Here is a 26011-nt window from a genome sequence, read left to right as displayed (position 1 = left end):
ATTTCAGAAAAAGAAACTTGCTAACTCCTTGAATCCAGAGAATTAACTGTTTGGAGAAAGATGTCTGCAGAAACCTACATAGCATTAAGAAGGTCCAGAATGAACTTTGGAGTGTAATTGATTGAATTGAAGGGGGTTGAACACAATTATTTTGAATGTAAACTTTTATGCCAAAGGGGAATGCCCCCTAATTGGCTTTTTTTGTCAATGCACCTAGCAAAACATTGGTTTTGCTTTCTCTCTCTTCTATTTCCCTCTTGTCTCTAACTTTATAGTTAGAAGATTTTTAGGGGTACAAGATAATTATGTCAAATGATCAATTGGGGGGACTAGTTTCCTAAATGATCACAGAGGGGATTGTGAAGATAAGTTTAATCCTACCCTGCCTATTTTTACATTTAATCATCAAAAGTATAAACACCCCACTTGCACTTAAGTGGGGGAAGTCTGTAACCCACGTGTGCTAAGATGGGTGATGAATTAGAACCCACTGACTACCCCCTGGGCAGTCCTAAGCAAAGTGTTAGCTATAATTAGCACAAGTATAAAGTAGAGGAAGGCAGAAAGTGACACAAAAGAAGCATCTTTAAAAGGGAGTTACAACTTCCTGTGGGGGAGAGGGGGCTTCTTCCTTCTTCAGAGTTCAGCGGCTGATGAAGAATCTGCTTAATGGACACAAGATCTTGAACTTGGTGAAACAGTTATTAAATCTCTCCCTTTGAACTACCAAGTGGTTAAGTGAAAAAGACTGACTCCTTCCTGGATTGTTCTGAAAGGACTTTCCTCTTAAGAGAGGCTTCATGACTAAAGCCTTTGCTTTATTCATCCCTGGGTCCTCGGCCCTTGACCCTTGGTCCTCAGCTCAAGGCTGACGCCTCTCTGGTTGAGGACTAATTAGCCCTGCCTAGGTTGAGCCAGGGGAGCAAATTACTTATTGTGTTAGGTTAGCTATCTTGCCCTATCCTCTCTCTGATTTTATTTTCATTCTCTCTTCCTATTTGTAAATAAACTACCATAAAAGTCATTCTGACTTGAGTCTTTCATTAGGAATTGAATCAATTCCTTGGCAATCACCCCTTTAAATATTTAGTCCAACAAACCATAATTTTTACACACCCTCTCTAGAGCTCCCAGGTCCCATCTGATACACAACAGTAATCACAAATGATTGCACAGCCAGAGCTTCATCAAATCCTGCTGATGGTTGCTTCTAGGAGTTGAATTTTTTGTGGTGTTAGGAATAGTTTTTTAAAAATCACTATAATTTATTTGCCTTCTCATATCCTTTAGTGCCTACCTTGGAAAATCCTTTCATGCTGGCCACCATTTGCCCATCATGAAGTTCCTTCCAAGGTCTCATCTTGGAGCACCCCTCCATCATACTTGACCTCTTTCTCCCAATGTTGAGCTCCTTCCAAGATTCCCATTTGATTATAGGCCTAGGCTGGTTATGCTTCCTTCATTTCTCTCCTGGCTATATTTGTCACCCTGGACTTCACCAATAGATCCAAGTTCAGGTACTTTCTATTCCCCGTTCCCCAAAACACACCTTTTTAGGTCCTTTTTATATGTTGTCTTCCCATTAAAAAGGAAGCTTCTTGAGGGCAGGGTCTTTCTTTTTGCTTCTGTAAGTATCCCAAGTACATACTTACTTACCAGAGTACCTTAATAAAGAGTAAGCAATTAATAAACGTTTGTTGCTTACCTGCCTGTTGCCTATTTATTATATATTTTATTGGCAAGAAACACAAACATTCCAAAGTACAAAGAGCAAAAAAAGAGAACTATATAAGAAACCATAAACTTCTTATGGTTTTTAAAACCAATATGAAATTTAACAAGTTAATTTAAATTGATGTCTATTGCCTTCTGAATAACTTTTTGTGTTGTACTTTGACGTTTTCTTGATTCTTTTTATCTTTTCCCCAAATCTTTTACTCCCACTAACTCAATTTCCCCACCATAAAGAAGCCCTCCCTGGTAACAAATTTGGGTCAAAAAAAAAAAAACCGTTAATTCATTAGCTGTATCTGAAAAAGTAAATCCAATCTTATGCCTCTTTCTAGTGTATCAATGTTCTGCCAAGCGCTTCATTATTAGTCTTCTGAAGTCAGGATTGGTTACAGCACTGGTCAGAATTCTTTAGGCTTCCCAAAATGGTTGTTATTTCTCTTTATGTGATTCTGATCATTGTAAAAGTTGTTCTACTGGTTCTCTGCTTATTTCACTCTACATTAGTACATAAAAACTCCCCCAAATTTCTCTGAATTCTTCACTTTGTAACAATGTAATATTCCATTGCATTCATGTACCCTGATTGGTTCAGTCATTTCCTCACTGATGAGCCCCAAATGTTTCTACTCCTTTGAGACAAGAAAAAGTACTGTTACAAATATTTTTGAACAGATAGATTTGTCTCCATATTTGACCTCTTTAGGGCTATTAGTGGTATCAGTGGTGAGGTATGCATGGAGATCAACCAATTCAAAGCTATAACAATGAGTCAATGAACATTTCCTCTAATATGTGCAAAGCTTCAGTTTCAATGAAGCTAAAAGAGAAAAATAAATATATCTATGTGTGTATCTTTCCCAGGTACAACAAACAACAAAAATTTCAGTATATACCACTTATCATTTTAAAGAATGACTCATTTATTCCTATAGGTGGTATATTTTGTTGAAGGTTTTTTCTGTATCTATTGAGATAATCATTTGATTTCTGCTGGTTTGGTTATTGATATGGTCAATTATGCTGATAGTTTTCCTAATATTAAATCCTGGTGAATGATCCTTGTGATATATCGCTGTATTCTCCTTGCTAGTATCTTAATTTAAATTTTTGCAACTATATCCATTAATAAAATTAGCCTAAAATATTCTTTCTCTATTTTTGTTCTTCCTGCCTTAGGTAAAAGTATCATAAATAAATTCATAAAAAATAATTTGGTAGGATTCCTTCTCTATTTCCCCAAATAGTTTATGTAGTATTGAGATTAACTGTTCTCTAAATGTTTGATAGAATTCACTTATGAATCTATCTGGTCCTATGGATTTTTTCTTAGGGTTTTTTTTTCTTTTCCATTGATGGCTTGTTCGTTTTCTGATATGAGATTATTTAGGGATTCTATTTCCTCTTTGCTAATCTGGGCAATTTGTATTTTTGTAAATATTCATCCATTTCATTTAGATGATTTTACATATTGGGCAAAATAATTCCCAATGATTGCTTTAATTTCTTCTTCACTCATGGTGAGTTCATCCTTTTCATTTTTGATACTGATTATTTTATTTTTTCTTTTTTAAATTAAATTAGCCAACACTGTATATTTTGTTTATTCATAAAACCAATTCCTAGTCTTATTAGTTTAATGGTTCTCTTCCTTTTGATTTTATTGATTTCTCTTTTAATTTTTAGGATTTCCAATTTAGTCTTTAAATTTCTTTTTCTATTTTTTAGTTGCATATCCAATTCATTAATCTGCATTTTCTCTATTTTAATTGATGTAAGCATTTTAGAGATTTAAATTTTCCCCTAAATATTGCTTTGACAGTATCCCATAAATTTTGATATGTTGTCTCTTCATTGTCATTCTCATTAATAGAATTGATTGTTTCTGTAATTTTTTCTTTGGCACATCCTTTTTTAGCATTAGGTCATATAGTCTTCAATTAATTTTTACCTTTCCACAGAGTTTTATTGATTATAATTATTATTGAATTATGATCTGAAAAGGATGCATTTATTATTTCTGCTTTTCTGCATTTGGTTGTAAAGTTTTTATGCCCTAATACATGGTCAATTTTTGTGTAGGAGTCATCTACTGCTGAAAAGGGGGTATATTCCTTTCTATCCCTATTTTTTCTTTAGAACTGTTAGTTCTAACTTTTCTAAGATTTCATTTACTTCCATTACTTCTTTCTTATTCTTTGGTTTGATTTATCTAGATTTGAAAGAAGGGAATTGAGGTCCCCCATTTTTATAGTTTTACTGTCTATTTCTTACTGAACTTCATTTAATTTCCCCTTAAATTTAGAGGTCATAGCATTTGGTGCATATGTTTAGTATTGATGCTACTTTGTACCTTTTAGCAAGATGTAATTTCCTTCCTTATCTCTTTTCATTTATTAATCTGTTTTTTTTATTAAACTCTTTCCTTCCATCTTGGAGTCAATACTATGTATTGGTTCCAAGGCAGAAGACTGGGAAGGTTTAAGCAATGGGGGTTAAGTGACTTGCCCAGGGTCACACAAATAGGAAGTGTTTGAGGTCAGATTTGAACCCAAGACTTCCCACCCAGCTCTTGGCCTGACTCTCAACCCACTGAGCCACTTAGCAGCCCCCCTTATCTCTTTTAATCAGTTCTTCTGCTTTAGCTTTGTCTGAAATCTTGATTGCTACTCCTGCTTTTTTTACTTTCAGATGATGTACAATAAATTCATTTCCAGCACTTTACCTTTACTCTGTGAGTGTTACCCTGCCTCAAATGTGTTTCTTGTAAACAACATACAGTAGGATACTGATTTTTAATCCACTCTGCTATCTACTTTCAAACAACAAAACTTTAAAGGAATTAGAAATGTCAAAGCATAAGTATGGCACAAAAATTTCAAGCAAGAAATGAGGTCAAATCAACCTGGAAATTCCATGAGGAATCTAAACTGAAGACCATATTCCATTTGTATACCACTCCTTCATTAACTCAAGAATCATCTCTTTTGCAAATTTAGAAGCTTTTTTTTTTAAGTTAAGAAAAGCAAAACAGAATCAATACACACTTATTTTTTATTTAGTTTTGGGGTAAAGTTTTTAACTATATCAAAATATAATATAGCATCTATATAGCATTATAAGACCTCATTTGAACAAGGAAAAACATGTCATGGAAAACTGAGTATACAGTGAATGTATGAAGCAGAACTCCACTGTTCCCATCCACCTTTGAAATTGATCCATCAGGGGTATTCTCTTGCCCTTAGGTGACCAGAGTGCTTATGTTAAAAGTTCTTTACCCCGATCAAAATTCATTTTCATGAGAGGATATGAAGTTCACTTACACTAAATCTGATAAGCATTGCCCTTCCAAGGAGTGTTTTAACGGTATACAGACAGTAGTAAAGACATTAATGTCTAACAGGGGAATTTCTAACACCAGGCTGAAATGTACCACCTGTATATGTATAGGCATGGCCTTTTATTCTGATTGTGTGGGATTATTTCAGACATCTGCTCTGTTTATATTAAAGTCAGCACCAAACCCATGAACAAAAATACAAAAAAAAATTTACCAGATGTGGCTTCAGTATTTGCATATGTAATTTTCTATGCAAATGTCCTTGTGAAAGGTAAAGAGAGAGATTCAGAAACCATGCAAAAACATGTATAAAATCTCATTCCAACAACAAACTATTTACTTCCACACGGCTAACTCAATCACTTTTTCACTTGCTGTGTGGGAAAGCTTTACCATGAAAGGCAAAATATATTCTAAATTAGCATTTGCAAGCCAAAAAAGGCATGACATGAACAAAGAACATACTACCAAACTCTGCTGGGCATGACTTTGGAGTCTATAATGAACAAAAACCAAACTTATCTTTTAATTTAAGTTTGTGGAAATGATAGAAGCCAGGGATAGTAGAATTCTGATATCCCAGCCCAGCGTAACAGGTCACAGTTGACAAATAACATAGAGAGCACTGCCAAAGTCTGATGAGCAAAAAGTCATGAGTTCCATTGTAATCCAATCAGGGGAGATTAGAGGAATTACTCAAAAACAGTTCAGTGATTTGAAACTGATTATTTTATGAACTGCTCCTGCAATTAAGTTGCAAAGAGGGATTTTCATAAGTAATTGTGCTCACTCAAGCAGGGCAACATTTCTACTTTGCCAGGCACAATACTGTTGAAATTTGGCCCTTTTAACAAACCCATCTAACATTAAATTCTAACGGATTTTACTTCTTCTATCAAGGTTTTTAAATACCCTGATCACTGACATAATTACATAAACAAATTAATTTTTAAATTCTGCCATAAAATTCAGGTTCAAGTTCTATGAAGCATTTCCAGTCTACACCTTAATACTAGCTTGATTTGCTTCCACTGAAGCTGACAAACCAACACAGTCAATACTGTTTATATTTGTGACCACAACACACAAAGAGGAGGAAAGTAGGGCAGTCACAGTCCATAAGGCTCCCTCGCCCACCTCCACAAGTCATCTCCCTCTGCTGCTCTTTACAAGTTCCAGAAGGTCAGCAAGGTTTTGTGGAAGCTGTAGATCATCACATTCTTCAGCCAGGGAAGAAACAGTATTTTCCTTAAGAAAAGGACTGTTCTGTTCTAGTTTTTGGTCTGTGCCTTCAAACTTGGTAAATCCTTCTCCAGGTCATCTGCTAGCAACTTGTCAACATCACAAAGGACTTTAAGGAAGTCTTCTACCTGCAGTAGAAACAACTACATTAAACAGGTTTTCCACCTTACAGCAGTTGCCAATAACTGCTCATTCTTCCTTCCTAGGTCATCATCAGGTAAATGGACTTTCCCTTTCCATTTACTCTCATGATTAATATCTTCCAATCTGCCCCTACCCTAAAGATCTAAATTCCAAGTTCTGGTATCACCACCACCCACCAGGTATAGAAGGCCCTTGACTGTCCTGCTCCTGATGAAATTGAGGAAATCCTGCTGGATGCCACTGTGTAAGAACTTTATTTGTCACTTTATATACTTCTTCATATATAGAATAAGTAGGGAATGGAGTGGGGTAATTCTAGGCAGTTTGAATATCAGTTTGGAAAATAAGCATAAATCAATAGATAGAAAGTATCTTAAGACTTGGCACAAAGTTGAAGGAGTAAAGCAGGACTCTCAAATCAGAGATACTTGCATACTGGTATTGGAGACTGATGTGTCCTGGGCTTCTCTGCCTCTGCTCAGCTTGGGCCCTATATCTAAAATGCCTTTCTTTCCTTACTTTGTCAAATTCCTACCCTTCTACGAAGTTCCAACCCAAGTACTGCTGCCTACTTTGGGACATCTCTCTTGATCTCCTTGGTTGGTAATGAACCTGGAGACTTCATATGGTATTCTGTTTTGGAACCAACTATGTAAATAATTTATCATAGCATAGATTTTAAAATTAATATCCAATAACTAAGTATTATATTTTATGAATTTTATTAATAATAACTAAAGTAAAAAAGCTAACTAAAAAGGTGCTAACCCAGCCTGGTCACAAGAGAAGAGAGGAAAAGAGAGGAGTTGCAGAGCTTATAAACAATATGTGACCATGCAATGTGGTGGAGAGATTAAAAGGAATTCTGGGAAATACTGAAGGACTTCTGGGGGATGAAGTCCAGGGTACAAAATCTCCATTTATACAATAGAATAGTACCTATGATATTTACCAATCTTTGAGTATTATTTTCCATTAAATTATACATTTATTTTAAAGGATTTATTTTAATATATGCTGAATTATTTTTATATTTTGGTTTTGAATTAGAAACTCAAATTAATCCATCAGCCTCTGCATTCATTCAGAGAACTTCTTCCATCATAGGAAAGCGAGATTATGGGAGATTGTGAGGTCTGTCTTATTCAGTAAGTAGAACCAGTTTATGACAAATGCTACTCCATGTAGCACAATCAAGTCCTTTACTCTTTCTTTAGGGAGTCAGTCTTTATAGGGCAGAATTCAATTCCCACCCTCACCACCAGTAGTTGGGGAACACGAAACCTGTACATGACTAACCACCATCCACCAGGGAATGGGGAGTTGGGAATTTTGATGGATCACCTTTTCATTGTCTATTCATCAATAAGAAGGGTCTTGGGATGTCCACTAAATAGCTGGATAAGGAGCTTCCAAAACTGGATTATTTATGGATCTGTGCTAGAGGCCTTCTTGGTCTTTGATCATCAGAAGAGATCACTGACCAATTAATTTATTAGTTAATGCTAGCCTAACTAATAAACTGATTTTCTTATCCAGAAGCCAGTCTTGCTGATTTTTTAATCGTCTCACCTTTAAGGAAGGAACTGTATCTTTTCTGAACTTTATATTGCCCACCCCAAGTGCCTAACATAAATCTCTGCTTATAGTAGGTTTCTACTTAAGTGTTTATTGGAACAAGGAATTTAACCCTAACTGCAGAGAGTGAACAGGCATCTCTAAAGATAGGTTTTTATCTCAGAGTACACATATCCCCAAAGCTAAGACCTATATATTGGCAGGTCACTGCAACATTGTACTCCATACATGAGTCCAAAGGATATCTTCACACACTCACCACAGAGCAGTACAAGGGAAGAAGGTTTTTAAATGCACAAAAACACTTCTGCTTGTTTAAATGGTCTTCCTTTAGTGCCTGAATGATATTCTCCTGAAAAAAAAAGGTAAAAAAGTTACAAAATGAGCAGAGGAAGACATTCAAAACTTGATCTGGTCATCCTTGTTGTGGCTCTCCTTTCATCTTGCCTCAATTGTTTACTGAGAGGGCTGGAATGATGTCTAGATGATATTGTCGATACTGCTGGAAAATTCCATGTGTCTTGGGAGGTATTCAACATACCTTGAAGTCCTTGGTAAAAAAATGAATGATTTGGGGGCAGAGATGATGATTTCAGCTCTTTTTCTCCTTTAAAGTTATAACTTTGGAAGAGAAGGGAAGATTTAAGAAGTGAAATAATTGGTCATTTAGATGGGATGGAAGAACAGGAGATTTTTCTAGACTACTTTTTGCAATACTAGAAGGGTGGACTCCTGGGAAAAAATAGTTTATACATCACAATGGCTGGTAAGAATACAACTAACAGGAAACTCAATAATCTGATTGAGCTTTAAAGTTAAATCTGAGGAAAGGAAGAAAGACGTCCAGCTAAAAATCAACACTGGACATTATGGAAGACAATGAATGGCATGGAAAATGGCATGGCAGGAGTTGCCCAGTAATTTTTAAGGAAAAAATAAGAGTTCAGAAAAATACTCAGCCTCAGAAACATAGTGTGACCAATAAACAAAATGAACATGGAATGTTAGAAGAAGGAATAGATATCATTTGTTGAAAAGGGATTCAAGACAGAGGCAAGGGGTACATATCAAAAAAGTTTGTACTTATATGAAAATCCATTAGCTGAAGAATATTAATATGGTGGGCAACATTTGGCAAAGATAAAAGGAGAAAAAGAAGCAATCATAAAAATATACTATATAAATGCTGAACAGGCTATTCTAGATCATGCTTTCCTAATGGAAAACACAAAATTATCACATAGGCAAGATACGATAAAGAGAGGGGCTTTAGCTTTTTGGACATGAATTAGAACTCTCATTCTACTAAAAAAAAGCATCTGAGGGGCAGCTGGGTTGCTCAGTGGAGTGAGAGTCAGGCCTAGAGACAGGAGGTCCTAGGTTCAAACCCGGCCTCAGCCACTTCCCAGCTGTGTGACCCTGGGCAAGTCACTTGACCCCCATTGCCCACCCTTACCAATCTTCCACCTATGAGACAATACACCGAAGTACAAGGGTTTAAAAAAAAATGATTAATTAAATTAAATTAAATGAGTTGTCTTTTTGAAAGCTAAAGCTTTCAGGAAGTAAAGGAAACAGAGAGGGAAATTGATATTATAAACTCAATTGTGATAAATGATGAAAAACAGATTAGTAAAACAGAATTAGCAGGAACTTATGGAGAAGGTGGTCCTTTCCTCCTAAGATTTATAAAGGAAAGTTCTACAAAGCCAGATATCCCTGATAGAAATAGTGTGATGTGAGAGAAAAAGGGCTGGACATCACAGGCAGGCAGGAGTCTTTAAGTCTTGGCTCTAGAATGACTAACTAGCTGTGTGCCCAAGGGCAAGTGTTCTTGAAACTAAACTTTCACTATCTCTAAAATGGAAAGAAGACTGGTACAACCTATCTCACAGGGTTCTGAGAAGAAAGCACTTATTAATATTATTATACAAGACTTTAGAAAAACAAACTACTAATCAATAAGATAAAAGCATGCTCAAAAGAAGATGACAATGATTATAAAAAGGTCTAGAAATCATGTTTAATGATTAACTTAAAAAGGAACTTCTCTGAAAAAGAAAATCTGACACTCCTAGCTATATGACCCTGGGCAAGTTACTTAACCCTAACTGCCTAATCCTTACCACTCTTTTGCCTTAGAATTAATACTTAGTATCAATTCTAAGAAAGAAGGTGGGGATTTAACAAAAGAAAAAAAAAAAAAGAGGGGGCAGCTGGGTGGCTCAGTGGATTGAAAGACAGGCCTAGAGACTGGAGGTCCTGGGTTCAAATTTGACCTCAGACACTTCCCAGCTGTGTGACCCTGGGCAAGTCACTTAACCCCCATTGCTCTTCTGCCTTAGAACCAATACAAAGTATTGATACTAAGATGGAAGGTAAGGGTTAAAAAAAAAAAAAGACAGCAGATATCACAGATGTCTTCAAATATTTGAAGAGCTATCACACAGAAGGATTTGATATAGTTCGTATAGTTTCAAGAAGCAGAATAAGAATCAAAGTTACCAGAAGGCAGATTTTAGATCAATATATTGTAGATCACTTTTTAACAATACTTTAGCTATTCAAGTTTAGAATGGGCTACCTTGTTGGGTAGTGAGCTCCCTAAACTCACTGGAATTTGCATCACAGAATGGATAGAGTGAGAGATTCAGTTACTAAATCTAAACCTACTACTGGGACATTTTTGAGGGGGACAGTTGACCTATAATTTCAATAGCTAGAAGAATATCACAGAAGTGTGAACTTCCTCTATAAATGAAAGCCAGGAACTCTACAGCTGATGAAAGTCAGAGAGTTGCCTAGGGCAGAGATTAAATAATGGGTGTTATTGTTTAGTCATTTAACTGACTCTTTATTTAAACCCTTACCTTCCTATCAAAATCAATACTATGCATAGTTTCCAAGGCAGAACAATAATGGTTGCACAATAGGAGTTAAAGTGACTTGCCCAAAGTCACATAGCAAGGAAGTTCCTGAGGCCACATTTGAACCCAGGACCTGTGGGTCTCTAGAACCTGGCTTTCAATCCAGAGACACATAGCTGCTAGTAAGCATATGAGGCCAGATTTGAATTCAGGAAGATGAGTCTTCCTGGCCCTAGGCCCAGCAGTGTGCACTGTGGTGCTACCTAGTAGTCCCAAATGACTGGTGCCTATGGTCATGATGTTAGTCTACCTGTCAGTCACAGGACTAGAATCCAAGTCTTCCTTAGAGGGCTAAGGGTAGCTCTCTAACAACTCTACAGCACTGCTTCTTACTGGAATAAGTTAAACTTCAGGCCATGTTCCTCTCCTACTGCCTAGCACCTAATCAAGCACCCTGACTCATTCACTAGAGGTGCTATCAGGCAGACACACCCCTCCTGAACATCTCCCTCTCCCTTGTCCTCCCTACTCTTTCCTACAAAAGCTTAGGGGAACAATCCTCCCTGGAATTGTGGCTAGCTTTCTTACCTGAAAAGTGAACATAAAAGGATTTTTCAGTACCTTTGTCAAATCCTGAAAAACATTAGAAAGTAGTTCACACGAAACATCCTTTAAGACTTTCAAGTGGAAATCTTCCTCAGTTACATCAGACTTTTCAGTTTCTTCTCTGTTAGAATCTAAGTTCACTGATCTTTGCTGACAGTCCTCCATGTTGTGCAAGACCCGAATCAAGCTGCCAATTAGAGGCAGACCTATTGTACAATCAATAAATGAAGAGAGATAAAGTCAGAAATATATATTGAGTATTTCTTCTGTTATAAAAATATTTTAAGTGATCTGATCAAATCAAACACATCTACTGTGCTCTACAAATCACAAATGTTAGCTCTAAATCATATGGATTACAACAGAAAAGTAGTTTACGTTTAAAAATGTGAAAAGCCAAAAGCAGACCTTCCTTCATGAATCCTACATTCTAGTGAATGAATAATCCTGATCTTGTCCTGCATTGTCTAATCTCTCTGCATTAATTCAGGCTGCCATTTCTAGCAAAGCACCTGACGTTTAAAAATTTTAACAGATGTGTAGGATCTCAACTGATGTAGGATAACCCTTTAATGATAACAAATGCAACCTATGCAAGTCATCTTATTCTCTATGTCTATCCCGTCTTCTTCCATAAATCCTCTATAAGGGCTATCAGCCTACTGGAGGCCTTTACTCTAAATCTCTTAAAATTAGGTGGATCCCTATTGAGTCCTATATGGAGTGTTCAGGGAAGACTAACATCTCTGGAGTGAAGGTTTGCTGAGCCCTTTTCTGAACTGCCCATCCTCCTCTGGTGTCCACCTGCCACCCAATTCTCACCTGTGCCTCCAAGAAACTGTATCATGAGCAATGTTTATACCCCAATAAGCCTTCTCAGTAGAGCAAAAGCCTCAAACCTGATGTATATGGAGAGTATTCACTCCAGGCATGTGAAATCTAGACTCCTCCCATCCCCATGGGAAGGGGCAGATGAGAATGTTTTGTTACAATGGCCAGGAAGGCAGTGAAAGCAGGCACTGTGTTTAGGTTAGACATCAAAGAAGCCAATATCACCCTCAGCATCCTAAGCCATTGCCAGTCATCATGAAATCTGTCTTGCCACTGGATTTCAATAGCTTTGCAAAACTGGAAGAGAATGAGCTTGAACTCTGTGCAATTTTGCCTCATTTAAATCGACTTTATGTGCTAGTCAAAAGACAAAATCAGTGATGTCATTTTCGGTCCTTTTCAAGTAGGAAGGACAACAACCAACCAACCGAACACTTGAGCTACTCCTCAGTGATCTTTCACTTTCATTATAGAATTGGCCCTCCTCCCTTAGCAGTTCTGTATCTCTTCAGTGACCTTTTCCACTATTTCTCCCACACAATTCTTCATTGGTAATACATCTGCTTGCTGCTATCTCAGAAACTGTGAGGATGAAAGTGTTTGTATATAGTTGTTTGTATGCTGTTTCCCCTATTAGACTGTGAGCTTCTTGATGACAGGGACCATCTTTTGGCATTTGCCTCAGTGTTTAGTCTAGTGCCTGACACTTAATAAATACTAGTTGACTATCTGCCTGACTGGTCATACACTTGATTACTTGATTTCAACATCATCCATAACCAATCTACCTCCATGATCCAGAACTCTAAAATCCCTGTTTCTATCCTCTGCTCTCTCTCTCTCTCTCTCTCTCTCTTTCTCTCTCTCTCTCTCTTCTCCTCCCTCCCTCCCCCTAAATCTTTTCTTCATCTTAACCTTCTACCTGCCCTCTTCTCCATCCATTCCCATGACTCTGGTCTTGCTGTCCTTCCTTCAAAGCCTTGACTGCAGGGTTAACTAGTTCAATTATACTCTCTCCTATTGTCTTTGATCCTTTGCTCCCTTGTTTTATTGCTTGTCACAACTTGTCAAACCTTAATCCTCATATACTCCCACTTTATACCATCTCCATGCCTATTCACATGCTGCTGTAGAAAGTTTTACAACTTTCGAATGGATTTAATAGTTACTATCTAATCTCAAGTGGACTCTCATTCTGCATGACAATCCTTTTACTTCTTTCCTATAGACTATCCAACTCTCAACTGTGGCTATTCCAAACCTCCTCTGACAAAAGAAGCCATTTCCAGAGAATTTTCTCTTTTCCCCTACTTTAGATATTGAACTCCCTCTTGATCATCCCCTATTCTCTCCTCCTTTACTACAGTCTCTGATAAACAGTTGGCCTTTCTTAGCAAGGTCAGTCTCTCCATTTGCCCCTTGATACTATCCACTCCAACAGCATCTTAATCATTGCCCCAATTTTGGATCATTATTAATCTCTCTTTATCCACTGACTCCTTCAACACCTCCCACGTGCATGTCCCATCTCTTCCATCCTTAAAAAATGTACCATGATCCTACCACTTCCTCAAGTTCCTTTCATTGTTAAATTCTTACAGATGGCCATTGATATGAACCACTTCTACATCCTCCCCTCCCAGGTCTCAACTCCTTGCAATCTGGCTGCTCACCCTAACACTTGACAGAAACTATCTATTCCAAAGCCATCAATAATTTCTTAACTATTAAAAGTAAATGGTTTTTATGTGTTAATCTCTCTATGGCTTTTAACACTATCAAGCAGCCCATTTTCTACAATAAATCATATCATCCGTCATCCCCCACTCTCAAATATTCAATCCAATCTGCCAACTGGTTCCTCCTCTGCTGCTTTTTCAAACACATCATCTTCCCTCATCCCTAAGTCAGACTTTCACCATCTCCCCAAGCTTTCTCAGCCAAACTCCTAGAAAAGGCTGCTGCACGGCTTTCTTCTTCCTCTCATCTCACTCACACTAGTTACCAATGATGTTTGAATTACTAAATCTGGTGGTCTTTTCTTAACCTTAATCCTTTTCAGTGTGCCTACTGCATATTATAGTACTGACTACCTCTCCTGCTAGAAACTCTTGTGCTCTGCTCTCTGTCTTGATTTGCCCCCAACTGTGTGAATATTCCTTCTTAGTCTCCTTTGCCGACTCATCATCTACATCCTGGTTTCTAATGGGAGGTATTCCTCAAGGTTCTATTGCAGAGCCCCTTTTCTTCTTTCTATACTTTCATCTAGTGTACTCACTAGCTCTCTTGAGTTTAATTATTATCTTTATGTTGATGACAGATTCATAGATTGACTCCCAATTTCTCCCCTGTCATGATATTTCAAACTGAATACCCTAGGTACATCTTACACTAAATAAATCTAAAACTAATCTTGTTATCTTTGCCTTTATATCCTCCCCACTTCCAAACTTCCCTATTTGTTACAGATATAATGATCCTTTCAGCGTCTCAGGTTCAAAACTTGGCATTATCTTCAACACTTCACTTTACCTCAACTCCCTTTACCAGTATGTTACCAAGAAATTGCTATTTCTACTTCATATATAAAAATATATCTTTATATAATAATATAGCTTTATAATATAATATCTTTTATATGCAACCCCTTCACTCCATTCATATAGCTATCACCTTAGTTTAGGTTCTGGACTGTTTTCCCAGATTATTGAAACAGCCTCCTACTTGGCCCCAAGACTCGGGCCACTCTGGGCCATTCTAAACAGATATCAAAGTAATTTTCCTTAAGCAGAGATTTAATTCAACCCAAGTTTAAATCCTAGATTGGACAGTTACTTTTCAGGAAAATCACTTAACCTCCCTCATTTTCAGTTCTCTCATCTGTAAAATGGAGATAACAACTCTTATTGCACAGGGCTGTCAGTTAATAAGCATTTATTAAGTATCTACTATGTGTCCAGCACTATGCTTAGCACCACAGATGAAAGAAAGGTCAAAAACAGTTCCTATTGTCAAGGAACTCATGTATTAATGGGAGACACAACATGAAAACATCTATGTACAAACAAGAAAAAGATAGAAAAGGCAAAAACACTGAGGATCAAGAAAAGCTCCTTATAGCTGCATTTTCAGCTGGAACTTGAAAAAAGTCAGAGAAGGCAAGAAGCAGAAAAGAGAGCATTCCAGGTATGGAGGACAGCCAGGAAAAATTAATGGAGTTAAAAGATGGACAGTCTTTAGAGAAGAACAGGAAGGAGGTAAGTAGCTCAGGAATGCAGAGTATGTATCAGAGAGTGAGGAGTAAAAAAGACTGAAAAGGTAGGAGTGAGATAGGTGATTAAGAGCTTTGAACGACAGAAGACTTTATATTTTACCATAGAGGTATCTCAGGAGTTTACTAAATGGGTGGATATGGGTGGAGAGATGACATAGTATTCATTATAGAAATTTACTTCTATGTTGGCAAGATCACCACCATAACTATATATTCCATATAATAGAATATTTGGTAAGAAGTAAAAAGAACTACTAATGTGGACTACACTTCCTAGTTTGTCATACAGAATGTGAAATTATAACAGCATTTGCCAAATGAAATTCTGTCTATCCTTAACTCTGTAAATTTCTGTTACAGCAGATGCAATCCTATTTCTATCATTCCTACTAAGATTACTACTCCCAGCTTGATCAGCACTGTGGATCACACATAGGATGTATACAGGCAAACTATTTTTAAAATTACCAGTGTTTAAAAGGGGGTCATCATCAATCACAACTGGTGGAAATGATACTTGCTTTTTTCCATCTTTATATACTCCTGTTCAGCCTGTGACACATATACAGCAGATAACACTGAGAAGATGGATGCCAGCACTGTTTTCTGTTCCTGAAGTATGATTGGTGGATCACCAGGCTGACAGAATTCATGGCAGGCCAGATCAGAAAGAAAATTCCAAGTATCTCTTCCAACATCAGGGAGCTGAACTTGATAAAGAAAGCACTGATTCAAAGAGGGGAAATAATTAAATGACTAAAATGTGCTATCATCATTCTGATAATTCTCCATAAAATTGCTTACCAATTGCTTGAATTCCATCATCCACAGTGGTAAGTAGTTGTAAGATATGCATATAAACATCCAGTCCTACTGGGTTATCTGAACTGCATGCAAACAACAAAAGCACTGACTCAATGACTTCCAGGCCCAAAGAAAGAAAATTACACAGAAGACATACCCTAGGAAACAAAATATCTCCAAGACCAGACACAAACAAACCCACTACAAGAAATTCCACAAAGAAACTGAGTATTTTGTTTTACTCAAACCAGTGGAATCTTGTTCCTGAATCTCAACTGAGGCAGCAGCAACAGTGTTTTGTTTTGGTTTTTTTCAGTTGCTCTAAAGATTGCCTCCTTTCAATGGTGAAAGCTAAAAAGGAAACCCCTTCAGCATTAGCAATATCCAAATATCTGGATTCTAATCAGCTCAGGCTCCCATTAGATCTTCATTCATTAAAGAAAAAGGTCCTTTCAGAGACACTAATGGAGATGACCTTCAGTTCAACAAATTGAACAAGCCTTCAAAAGTGCCTTTTACACGCAGAAGGTACTGTGCTAGGTTGCTGGAAACACAAAGATAGAAAACAATATAGCCTTTTCCTTCAAGAAGCTTACCTTGTAATAGGGGAATATTACCTGTGCAAAAGGAAGATAAAATACTGAATAGGATGGGAGGTGAGTGAGACCTAGAAATTGTGTCAAAAAAATTTAAGAAAAGAAGAAACTATTTTTATTTTTATTATTATATTTTTGGTTGTGCAGATCAGGGACAGTTCATGTTAGAGGTAGCATCTCAGCTGAAATTTAATGGATGACAAGGATTTCAACAAGAAGAAGGGAATAAGGAATATGTTCCAGGTAGAAGAGATGGCCTATGCTAATAATTAGAGGCAGGATGACCTCGAGGACAGCCAATATAGTCCCTATGGCTAAAATGAATGAAGGAAAATAGAGTTAATCAGGCCAGAAAGAGGTAAGAAGTTTGTTTTTTATCGAAAAATTATTAAAGAATGACAAAATTTTTTTAGCAGGAGTCACATGACAAGAGATCTTTGCATTAGGAAGATTATTTCAGCTGCTATATGAAAAGTGGATGGGAGACAGAAAAACTGAAGGAAGATTAGTAAGGTTATTATTATAATGGTTCAGATGAGAAGAAATAAAAGCCTATGGTGATATTCAGGTAAATGGAAAAGAAAGGAAGAGATGAAGATGACTTATATTGTATATGTAAAATAAGTACAACTAAGTAATGTGGGAGGTAAGGGGAAAGAAGAGAAAAGAATGATGGTTAAGTCCAAGTTTTGAAACCTGGATGACTTAAAAGTCAGTGGTTCAATCAAAGGAATCCTCATCCATGGAAAGAAAAAGCTGGGCCCCTCCACAATAGGTGAAAATAGGCATTGTTAAAAACAGCATACTGTACAATGGCAATTCTACAACCCTGCTCTGTTGCAGACAGGTCCAGGGCCCATGCCACCCTAAATGGACAAAGCTGTCTACATAGTTTCTCCTGTGGGCCCCTTTGGTGCTATCTAGACAAGTACTGGTCCAAGGCCTCCCAACCCCTTTAAGTAAAGGAAGTTCCTAGGACAGACCAGGATTACACTGTTCTCTATAATCCTACCGGATTTGTTTAGCAGCTTCAAGTACACAGGGGACAATCTTCAGTGGGGATTTCTCTTCCAAATCCTCAGAGGACTGGTCTAGGACCTCATTAGTACCATTTCTAATCCATTCCACCATTAGCTTCTCATCTAAGTCGAAGAGCTTGTCAACCACTTCACCCACTTTCACCAGCAAGTCAACTGCAGAGAAGAGAACACCCATGAAAATGAAGAGAAAATCTTGAAATTAACCAAGTTAATTAAAATTCCTAAGGAAAATCATCATAGATTGTGAGGGTCTTTTTTTCCCCTTCTGTACTGCTTTCTTTATAAAGACAGGGTTTCATCAGTGTCCTGGGACACAAACAGAATAAAGAACCTTATAGGCAACATGGAAATACTCTCAGAGGAAGGAAGCTCTAGATTCAGGTTCTGCCTCTGATACATACTGGCTGTATGATCCTAGGCAATGCACCTAAATACTCAATTCTCTAGGCCAGAAGTATCAAACAGGAGGTTCACTCTCAAGTGCCCAGGAACTAGATTAAAATGTAATTGGAGACTATAGGAAAATATTCAAAAGTAAAATTAAAAAAAAAAAGTAATTGGAAAACATTTAACAAAATAAATAACAATACAATAGAACATAGATAGGTGGGTGTGTGGTGTTCTAAGTCAATACACAGACTTAGGGATCCCTTTGAATGGTTTAATGGCCCTTTTTTTTTTCTACTAGATTTCAACACCACTGCTCTAGCCCACCTCTGCAAGCTGCAGAGAAGGTTTCACCATACTCACTGGTTGAATGAGGTTCCTCACTAAAGAAATCATCACTCTAATGCCTATCTCAATCTTGAGCTAAATGATCTTTTTCACTTCTTGTGAGCAAAGCATATACTTTGCTCTGAGCTTCAAGAATACTTCCTCAATCATTAAGATACCCTAAAAATCTGGTTCTCCAAATGCCTTGGTTACTTACCATTTGTTGAACTTGACATGATGAAACAAATGCTATCATAGACTGCTGGATTTTCCCGTATCCTTTCAACCCAAACACTGGCCACTTGTGGCTGAGAAAGGCAAGTTAGCAATAATCTACATGAGAAATATAAACATAATTTCTAATTAAAATAGGGTGAAGGCAATTTTAAACTTTCTCATTAAAAAAATTCTACATTGTCTTGTGGATGAAATGACCAGATTTGAGTACAGACAAAAAGACAAACCTGCTTATTTCCAGCAGAGTAGGAGGATCCAAATCATATAAGCAGTGCAACAACGTCTGTCTAGAAAACAAGAAAAATCAAATCATACATTCCTACACATACTTTCTTTTCATTAAAACATGATTCAAATAAAATATTTCACTTTAATTTATTGCCCAATTCCCCTCAATACTGGTGCCTTTCCTCTGCTGATTATCTCCAGTTTATCCTGCAAACATCTTCATTGTATATACTAATTTGGATATTGTCTTCCTGTGGCTCCTTGAGAGCAGGGGCTCTTTTTGGTGTTTTTTTGGTATCCCCAACACTTAGTACATGCATATAGTAGGTGCTTAATAAATGATTGATGAATGAATGACTGACAATTCATGTCTAACAAAAATAGATTACAAAGTAAAAAGTCTGTTTCCAAAATTATAAACCTATTAATATTTTGTATTCTGAGAATTTGGTAAAAGAAGATAATTACTAGGGACTGTACCAGGTAACTCTAGAAAGAAGGGAAGATCTTGAAACCTTCAAATTAACTACATAAAAGAACAAGACCATGCTTGACCAGGACAACCCTAATACATGTAGAGATGTTATTGGGCATATTTTGCTTGGCCTCAAGAGTCTTTAGGACAATATGAAGAAGCTATAAGAAAGGCTAAGTTGGGCTCAAAATAAGGAAAAACTGCCTAACACTGAGCAAACTAAAAGTATAAAAATCCACCTTGGAAAATAGTGGGTTTCCCAACCCTAGAGACCTTCATGTCTAGATAACTACTTGTCAGAGATATTGTAGAGGGGATTCTTTTTAGGTCAGGGTAAGACCAGACCAATAGCATGGTGCAAAGGAAAGAGTAGGATTTAGAGTTAAAAGGACCTCAGTTTGAATCTGGTTCCACAACTAACTACCTGTGAGATCCTGAGAAAATCATTTCATCTCAAAAGCTTCAGATCCCTTATCAGCAAAATGAGTAGACTAAGGTAAAAGAACACAAAGGTCTCATGTGGCTCTAAAGCCAATAGAATATATGCTAGAACTTATAAGGACTCTCTTAATCCTGAGTCTATGTGATTACCACAAACCCAAGGATTACCCTGGACCTCAAGCCTTCTCTAATCAGCCTTCCCCATAGCCTGCATCCAGTATTTGATCATTCCTACCATTCAGAGCTGACTCCTCACAGACCACCCAGACCCCCATTCCAGTGAGAGGAGGTAGAAGTCATCTGTTTCTCAAAAATGCACTGTGGTTTCCAGCAGTACCACTACTACGTCTGTATCCCAAAGAGTTTAAAAAAAAAAGGTGGGTTGGGGAGAAGGACCTGTATGTACAAAAATACTGTAGCTTTTTGTAGTGGCAAAGAATTAGAAACCAAGAGGATGCCCATCATTAGGGAATGGCCAAACAAGTTGTAGTATATAATTGTCATGAAATATTATTGTGCTGTAAGAAATGCCAAAAAGGAGCAGCTCAGAAAAACCTGGAAAGATTTATACATGAACTGATACAAAGTGAAGGGAGTAGAACCAGAACACAGTACACAGTAAAAGCAATATCGTATGATGATCAATTGTGAATGACTTCGCTATTCTCAGCAACATAAAGATTCAAGTCAGTTCCAAAGGACTCATGATAAAAAATGCTATCCACCTCCAGAGAAAGAACTGCTAGAGTTAGAATGCAGATCAAAGAATACTTTTTTCCATTGGTTTTTTATGGTTTCTGTTTTCTCTCACAACATAACTAACATGGATATGAGTTTTGCCTGACTGCATAGGTTTAACCCATATCAAACTGTTTGCTGTTTTAGGAAGGAGATGAAGAGAAGAAAGAAGAGAATTGGGAACACATTTTTAAAAATGAATGTTAAAATTGTTTTTACATTTAATTTTAAAAAATGAAAAATGCACTTTATCTATTGAACACCAGGTACTATGAAAAAAGGGGACCCTGAAAATCACAGCTTTTTACTCCTTATCCTATGCATTTGCTTTAAAGGCTGCTCTAGCAAGTTTTACTAAATATAAATCAAATAAAAACAAAATTCACAAAAACCCAGTAATTACTTTGTAATAAAACTTACCCAATATTTTTATCATTACTGATAGACACACATATCTCCTGGAAACAGGCCATATTACCCAAAATTCCAACGCAAATTTCCTGCCAAACCAAGCAATACATTAGAATAGATTTAGAGTAAGCACAAAATAAAAGTTTTTTTAAAAGGTAAACACTGAAAAATAATGGAATGAAATCATTACATGAGAAAAAAATGACTCTTTCTTATAACTCAAAAGAGATTTTAATTATTCTTTACCAATACCACTCTTCTCATACTTATCATATTGCTGCTATTTTTTGAGAGATATTATAGACTACACACATAGATTTCCATAAGCCAAAAGTGGGGAGTAGGAGAGAAAAAATATTTCCTACACTGAGACCAGATTAGTTATCTGCCTAGGTTTTATCATGTGGCTAGCACATGTTATAGATTATGGGGAGATATAGAAAAACATAGATCAAGTGAATCCTGGCCTCAAGGAATTTACAGAATAGTTAAGGCAACAAAACTAATTCAATAAATCATGGTAGATTAATGAATAATGAAAAGTACTATTAGGACAAAATGCAGAATAAAAACATTAATGTACTTAACTGAACTAGAAAAATAATGACAAAACTCATCTGGAGAGGAAAAACATTAAGAATATCAAGGGAATTTTTTTTTAAGTAGGAAAGAGGGCACCTAGGTAGGTCAGTGGATAAAAACAAAAGGTCCTGGGTTCAAATCTAGCCACCTGGCTATGTGCCCCAGGGCAAGTTATTTAACCCTAATTGCCTAGTCCTTATAACTCTTTCCGTCTTGGATCCAATATTTAGTAATGATTCTAAGAGAGAAGGTAAGAATTTTTTTTAAATGTGAGGATAGGGGCCTAGAGGTACTAGAACTCATAATGCATCAAAACATCTTTGTAAAAGGTAAAAAATAGAGTGAATGATAAGCGGAACAAATTAGGTACCTAAAGTTTAGAAGCAAAGAAGCAAAGAAGCCTAGTGTCTGATGAACCCAAATGAACCTAGCTATTGGAAGTTACAGTTACAGGTAGAGGCTGGTGAAGGATCTGCTTCATGGACCTGAGACTGAAATTTGGTGAGACTGTTCTTAAATCTCTCCCTTTGAATTACTGCGTGGGTGAGTGAAAAGACTCACTCCTTTTCCTGGCTTTTCTGGAGGTACTAGCTTCTGGAGAGGCTCCTTGTCTTGGAGGAGGCCTCGTGGCTAGAACCCTTATTTAATTTACCTCTGGGCCCCTCTTTGCTGGGGCCTCTGAAGCTCTGCCTGGTTTGGACCAGGCTGGAGTAATTATCTACTCTCTCTCATTTCCTTACTTTCACTCTTTCTCCTTTTGTAAATAAACTACCATAAAAGTCATCCTGACTTGAGTAATTTATTTTCAGCAACCACATTTTTATACATTTAGTCCAATCTTTAATTTTTAACCCTTACTCTTCCCAACAATGAGAAAGAAGTAGAGAATATCAGGGAAGATGGGGGTGGGTCAAGAGAGACAAGTATTGTAGAGAAGTGAATTACTGGCTAAAATTGTTTCTAGGGAAAGGACTGATGGAGTCAATTATTATTTTAAAGACTCACTTTTATTTATATATACACTTACCATTAGTCGAGGACACTTGGTCTTGGCCAACACTCCCATAAATATGTCTGGAGCATTAAATTCATAGAGAAATAAAGCTACATCCTAAAAAGAGAAAATGTTTAATGAACCAAGGCCTTTCTCTTGATCTTTTAAAACCTCATGTTTACTTAATAACTTATTTATAAAATATGTAATCTTATATCTTAGATGTTATAGTTATAGGACAAAAGGCAAAGTTGGGAATAGTGGGTAAGATATAAAAATAATACTGCAGAATCTTTTTAATATTGCTCCCAAGGCATTGGAGCAAAACAAAACTCATTGCACTGGTGATTTTTTTTCCTCCTCTTTTTAGTATGGAATGTACTATCTCCAATATATCTGTCCCATCCAAAGGACACTTTGTTAAAGCATTACTACAAATTTTCACAAGGTTTTAGAGATGAATGAGTTTTAGAAATGCTCAACAAAAAGCATATTCTCACACAGCAATTGAAAATACTACCAGAATGTAAATGTTCTCCATGCATTTGGAAAATAAAGAACAGTCTTCTCATTTCCCTTCTACTTTGGCAAAAAATGAAACTGTCTCCTAACTTGCTCATGAATTCATAGCAATCTTCACATTTCAAAGGAAATACAGAGGAGGAAAAATTGTTATTTCTTTCTTGTTCTGTCTTTCTCCTCCAGCCCTTCAAGCATCAGCATTGTCCCAACTCCTCAACCTCATGCATAGGCACAAAAAGCATGAGAAAAAACAAGCTTCCATGGGTTATGTCAATAAGAGCATCATTATATGCATTGATAAGTTATCTGCGATTTTCCAGCCCAGGGGCTCTCAATAGACACCAATATAAAATCTTGCCAATTCTCATTGATGGCAACAACAGAGATTCTCCTTCGCCTCCAGAGACAAGTATATGGTCTGGAGCTCCAGATGACCAGTCTCCAGGACTAGTGGCAGGCAGGAGGAGCTGGTCTCCATAGCTGAGATGCAACAAATAGGAAGAAAACACATTCACTAGTAGTTCTCAGTAAGAGCTTCCTTTCAAACAGCACCCTACAGTCCTACCTTATCCATGGACATGTCCCACACTCTGCAAATTTCATTCTCCAATTCTTCATCCAACTCTGTGGGTTCCTCTTCCTCGTCATCTGCTTTGGCTTTCTCTGGGTTAATAAGCTTTAGAAAGACAAAAAAAGAAAAGGGATAAATCAAGGCTAATCTCACACTCTCCATTTAACATGTAACAATGTTACAAGGGCAGGGGAAGGGGAAGAGCTTTCTGACTGAACAAAGGGTGTACAACTAGTAGAGATTTGGGGGTGGGGGGGGAGTAATGGGAGCCACTGGTCGTGGTCCATATGGGATGGATGGGGGACACAGGGAGGTGGTTGAGACCAGGTTCATCTTGGAGGTTGGCTGGGGAGATGGTTGTGGGGCCAGGCACTCCCTAGAAGAATGCACCCGGGGTCACCTGAAAGCCTTGGGGAGTATTTCCAGAAAAGCCTTTAGGGTCTGGGGTCCTGGCGGTGTTTGGGTGCAGAGACTGTGTATGAGGAACGTCTCGGGGGAGACATCCAGAAGAGCTGCATTTGAAGGGGGGTGGATCTCAGGGTCCAGAGAAGGGATTCTAGGGCTGAGGAAGGAGCACGGTTAGAAGAGCAACAAGAAGTGAAGCCGGGGAGCGAGAAGGTACTTGGGAGTTGGAGGAAGGGTCCAGAAGAGAGCGGCAGATCCAGAGTCCAACTAAGAGCGGGATAAGCTATGACCGTCAGGGGAAGAGAAGGAGGGGAGACAGGTTAGGTCTAGATCTAATTAGAAAATGTGCCAGGGGAAGGGAGGGTCCTGGTGGGGACGGGGTCCGGGGGTTGGGCTGAGTTAGGGGAGTGGCGCAAGGGATTCGGGTCTGGACTGAGACAGGGTCTCTCCCCGGGGGGGGGGGGGGGGGGACAGCGGGCGCACCTGGATGAGGCTGCTGAGGACGCCGAAGAGCCAGTGCTTGCTGTAGATCGTGGCGCCAATGGCGTCTCCCCCTGCGCCCTCAGCCTCAGCCTCGGTCTCGGCCTCAGCCTCCAACTCCCTCCAAGGAGGGGAAGGGTTGCGGTCCATGGCGGGCAGGGGCGGCGGCAGCCCAAGCCTAAACCAGAGAAGGAGGAAGAGGTGAGGAAGTGGCGCGGGGGCCGGAGAGAGAGGCGCCCTGTGCCGCCTGCCACCAGGCCTCCCGCTACAGCGCCCCCTGGCGTCCACGGGCCAGCCTGCAGCAGCTACGGGAGCCCGGAGCGCGGTAGACTACTGGAGGGCAAGGGGAGGGGTCAGCCACCCGCGAGGAAACTGGAGGAGGATCCTAGACACCGAGGGAAGTGGACATACTAAAGAAACGAGACAACTAGGGACAGATGCCTAGAGCTCTGGCATCAGGGGAAGGACACCATGAAACCAAGATCCTCCGGATAGGCCTGGAGTCAAAGGACTTCGGATCAGGTTCCACTTCTGATATTGCCTGTCAGCAGAGCCAATCACTGACTGCCTGGGTCCTACCATTCTCCACTAGCGCTGGACAGATCCTCTTGGTGTCTAACTCCTGGAAAAAAATTGCAGCATCCATTGCCCCTCCCCTCCCCCCCTTCTCTCTTTTTTGCGCTTCTCAGCTCCGCAAGCTGGTTTCCCATTTCATCACTCTAATCTTTCTTTCTTAAATTTTCTTTTTTATTCATATCAATTTGGCTAACCTCAACGAACGTGAATATTTTCTTACATAGACCACAAGAAAAAAATTGTATAGGATACCATGTAGGTACATAGTTTTGATTTTGGATTTTTTAGCCTAGTGTATTAAATTTAACATCGTTCAGTCCATTGCTGGACCAGGTCGAATAGGGCACTCAGCAATGAGCTGGTCCGTCTCTAGGCTAGATTCTTCTGGGCTGGACAGAAAAGGCTGACCAGTTGCTGGGCATGTCTGCTGCTAGGGTTTGTCAGACTAGTCACAGATCCAAGAACAGGGACAGTCAGGTCATTCAGCTTCTTTGCTGCAGAGGTCTATCTGCCCTAACGGTGGAGAAGGCATGTCCAGTGGTGGTCCAAGGTCCTGGACTAGAACGGGGTAATAACCTCCT

At 38.3% G+C, this 26011-nt stretch overlaps 1 protein-coding gene across 1 annotated transcript; it reads right to left on the bottom strand.

Moving 5' to 3' along the window:
• Window positions 1-6122: 6122 nt before the first annotated feature.
• SAAL1 (serum amyloid A like 1) lies at window positions 6123-25004 on the bottom strand. Its single transcript, XM_044680355.1, has 12 exons — window positions 24858-25004; window positions 23964-24074; window positions 22910-22993; window positions 21310-21389; window positions 19235-19294; window positions 18988-19103; window positions 18029-18209; window positions 16421-16503; window positions 16138-16326; window positions 11527-11717; window positions 8298-8390; window positions 6123-6444 (listed from the first exon to the last, which is right to left on the bottom strand). The coding sequence occupies exons 1-12, from the start codon at window positions 25002-25004 to the stop codon at window positions 6346-6348; spliced, it is 1434 nt and encodes a 477-aa protein (XP_044536290.1). The 3' UTR covers window positions 6123-6345.
• Window positions 25005-26011: the final 1007 nt, after the last annotated feature.

Source organism: Gracilinanus agilis, chromosome 6 (genome assembly GCF_016433145.1).
Source record: "Gracilinanus agilis isolate LMUSP501 chromosome 6, AgileGrace, whole genome shotgun sequence".
NCBI lineage: Eukaryota > Metazoa > Chordata > Mammalia > Didelphimorphia > Didelphidae > Gracilinanus > Gracilinanus agilis.
The sequence above is the reverse complement of the archived record's forward strand: the minus strand, read 5'-3'. Positions and strand labels throughout refer to the sequence as shown.

Excerpts from the sequence above, each read along its gene's own strand:
- SAAL1 (XM_044680355.1), bottom strand. The coding sequence starts at position 25,004 with ATGGACCGCAACCCTTCCCCTCCTTGGAGGGAGTTGGAGGCTGAGGCC. Across the intron at positions 24,075-24,857 it reads TCCTCAGCAGCCTCATCCAG|CTTATTAACCCAGAGAAAGC; the intron begins GTGCGCCCGCTG and ends GTCTTTCTAAAG. Across the intron at positions 16,504-18,028 it reads GAAGCTGCTAAACAAATCCG|TTCAGATAACCCAGTAGGAC; the intron begins GTAGGATTATAG and ends GTTTGCATGCAG.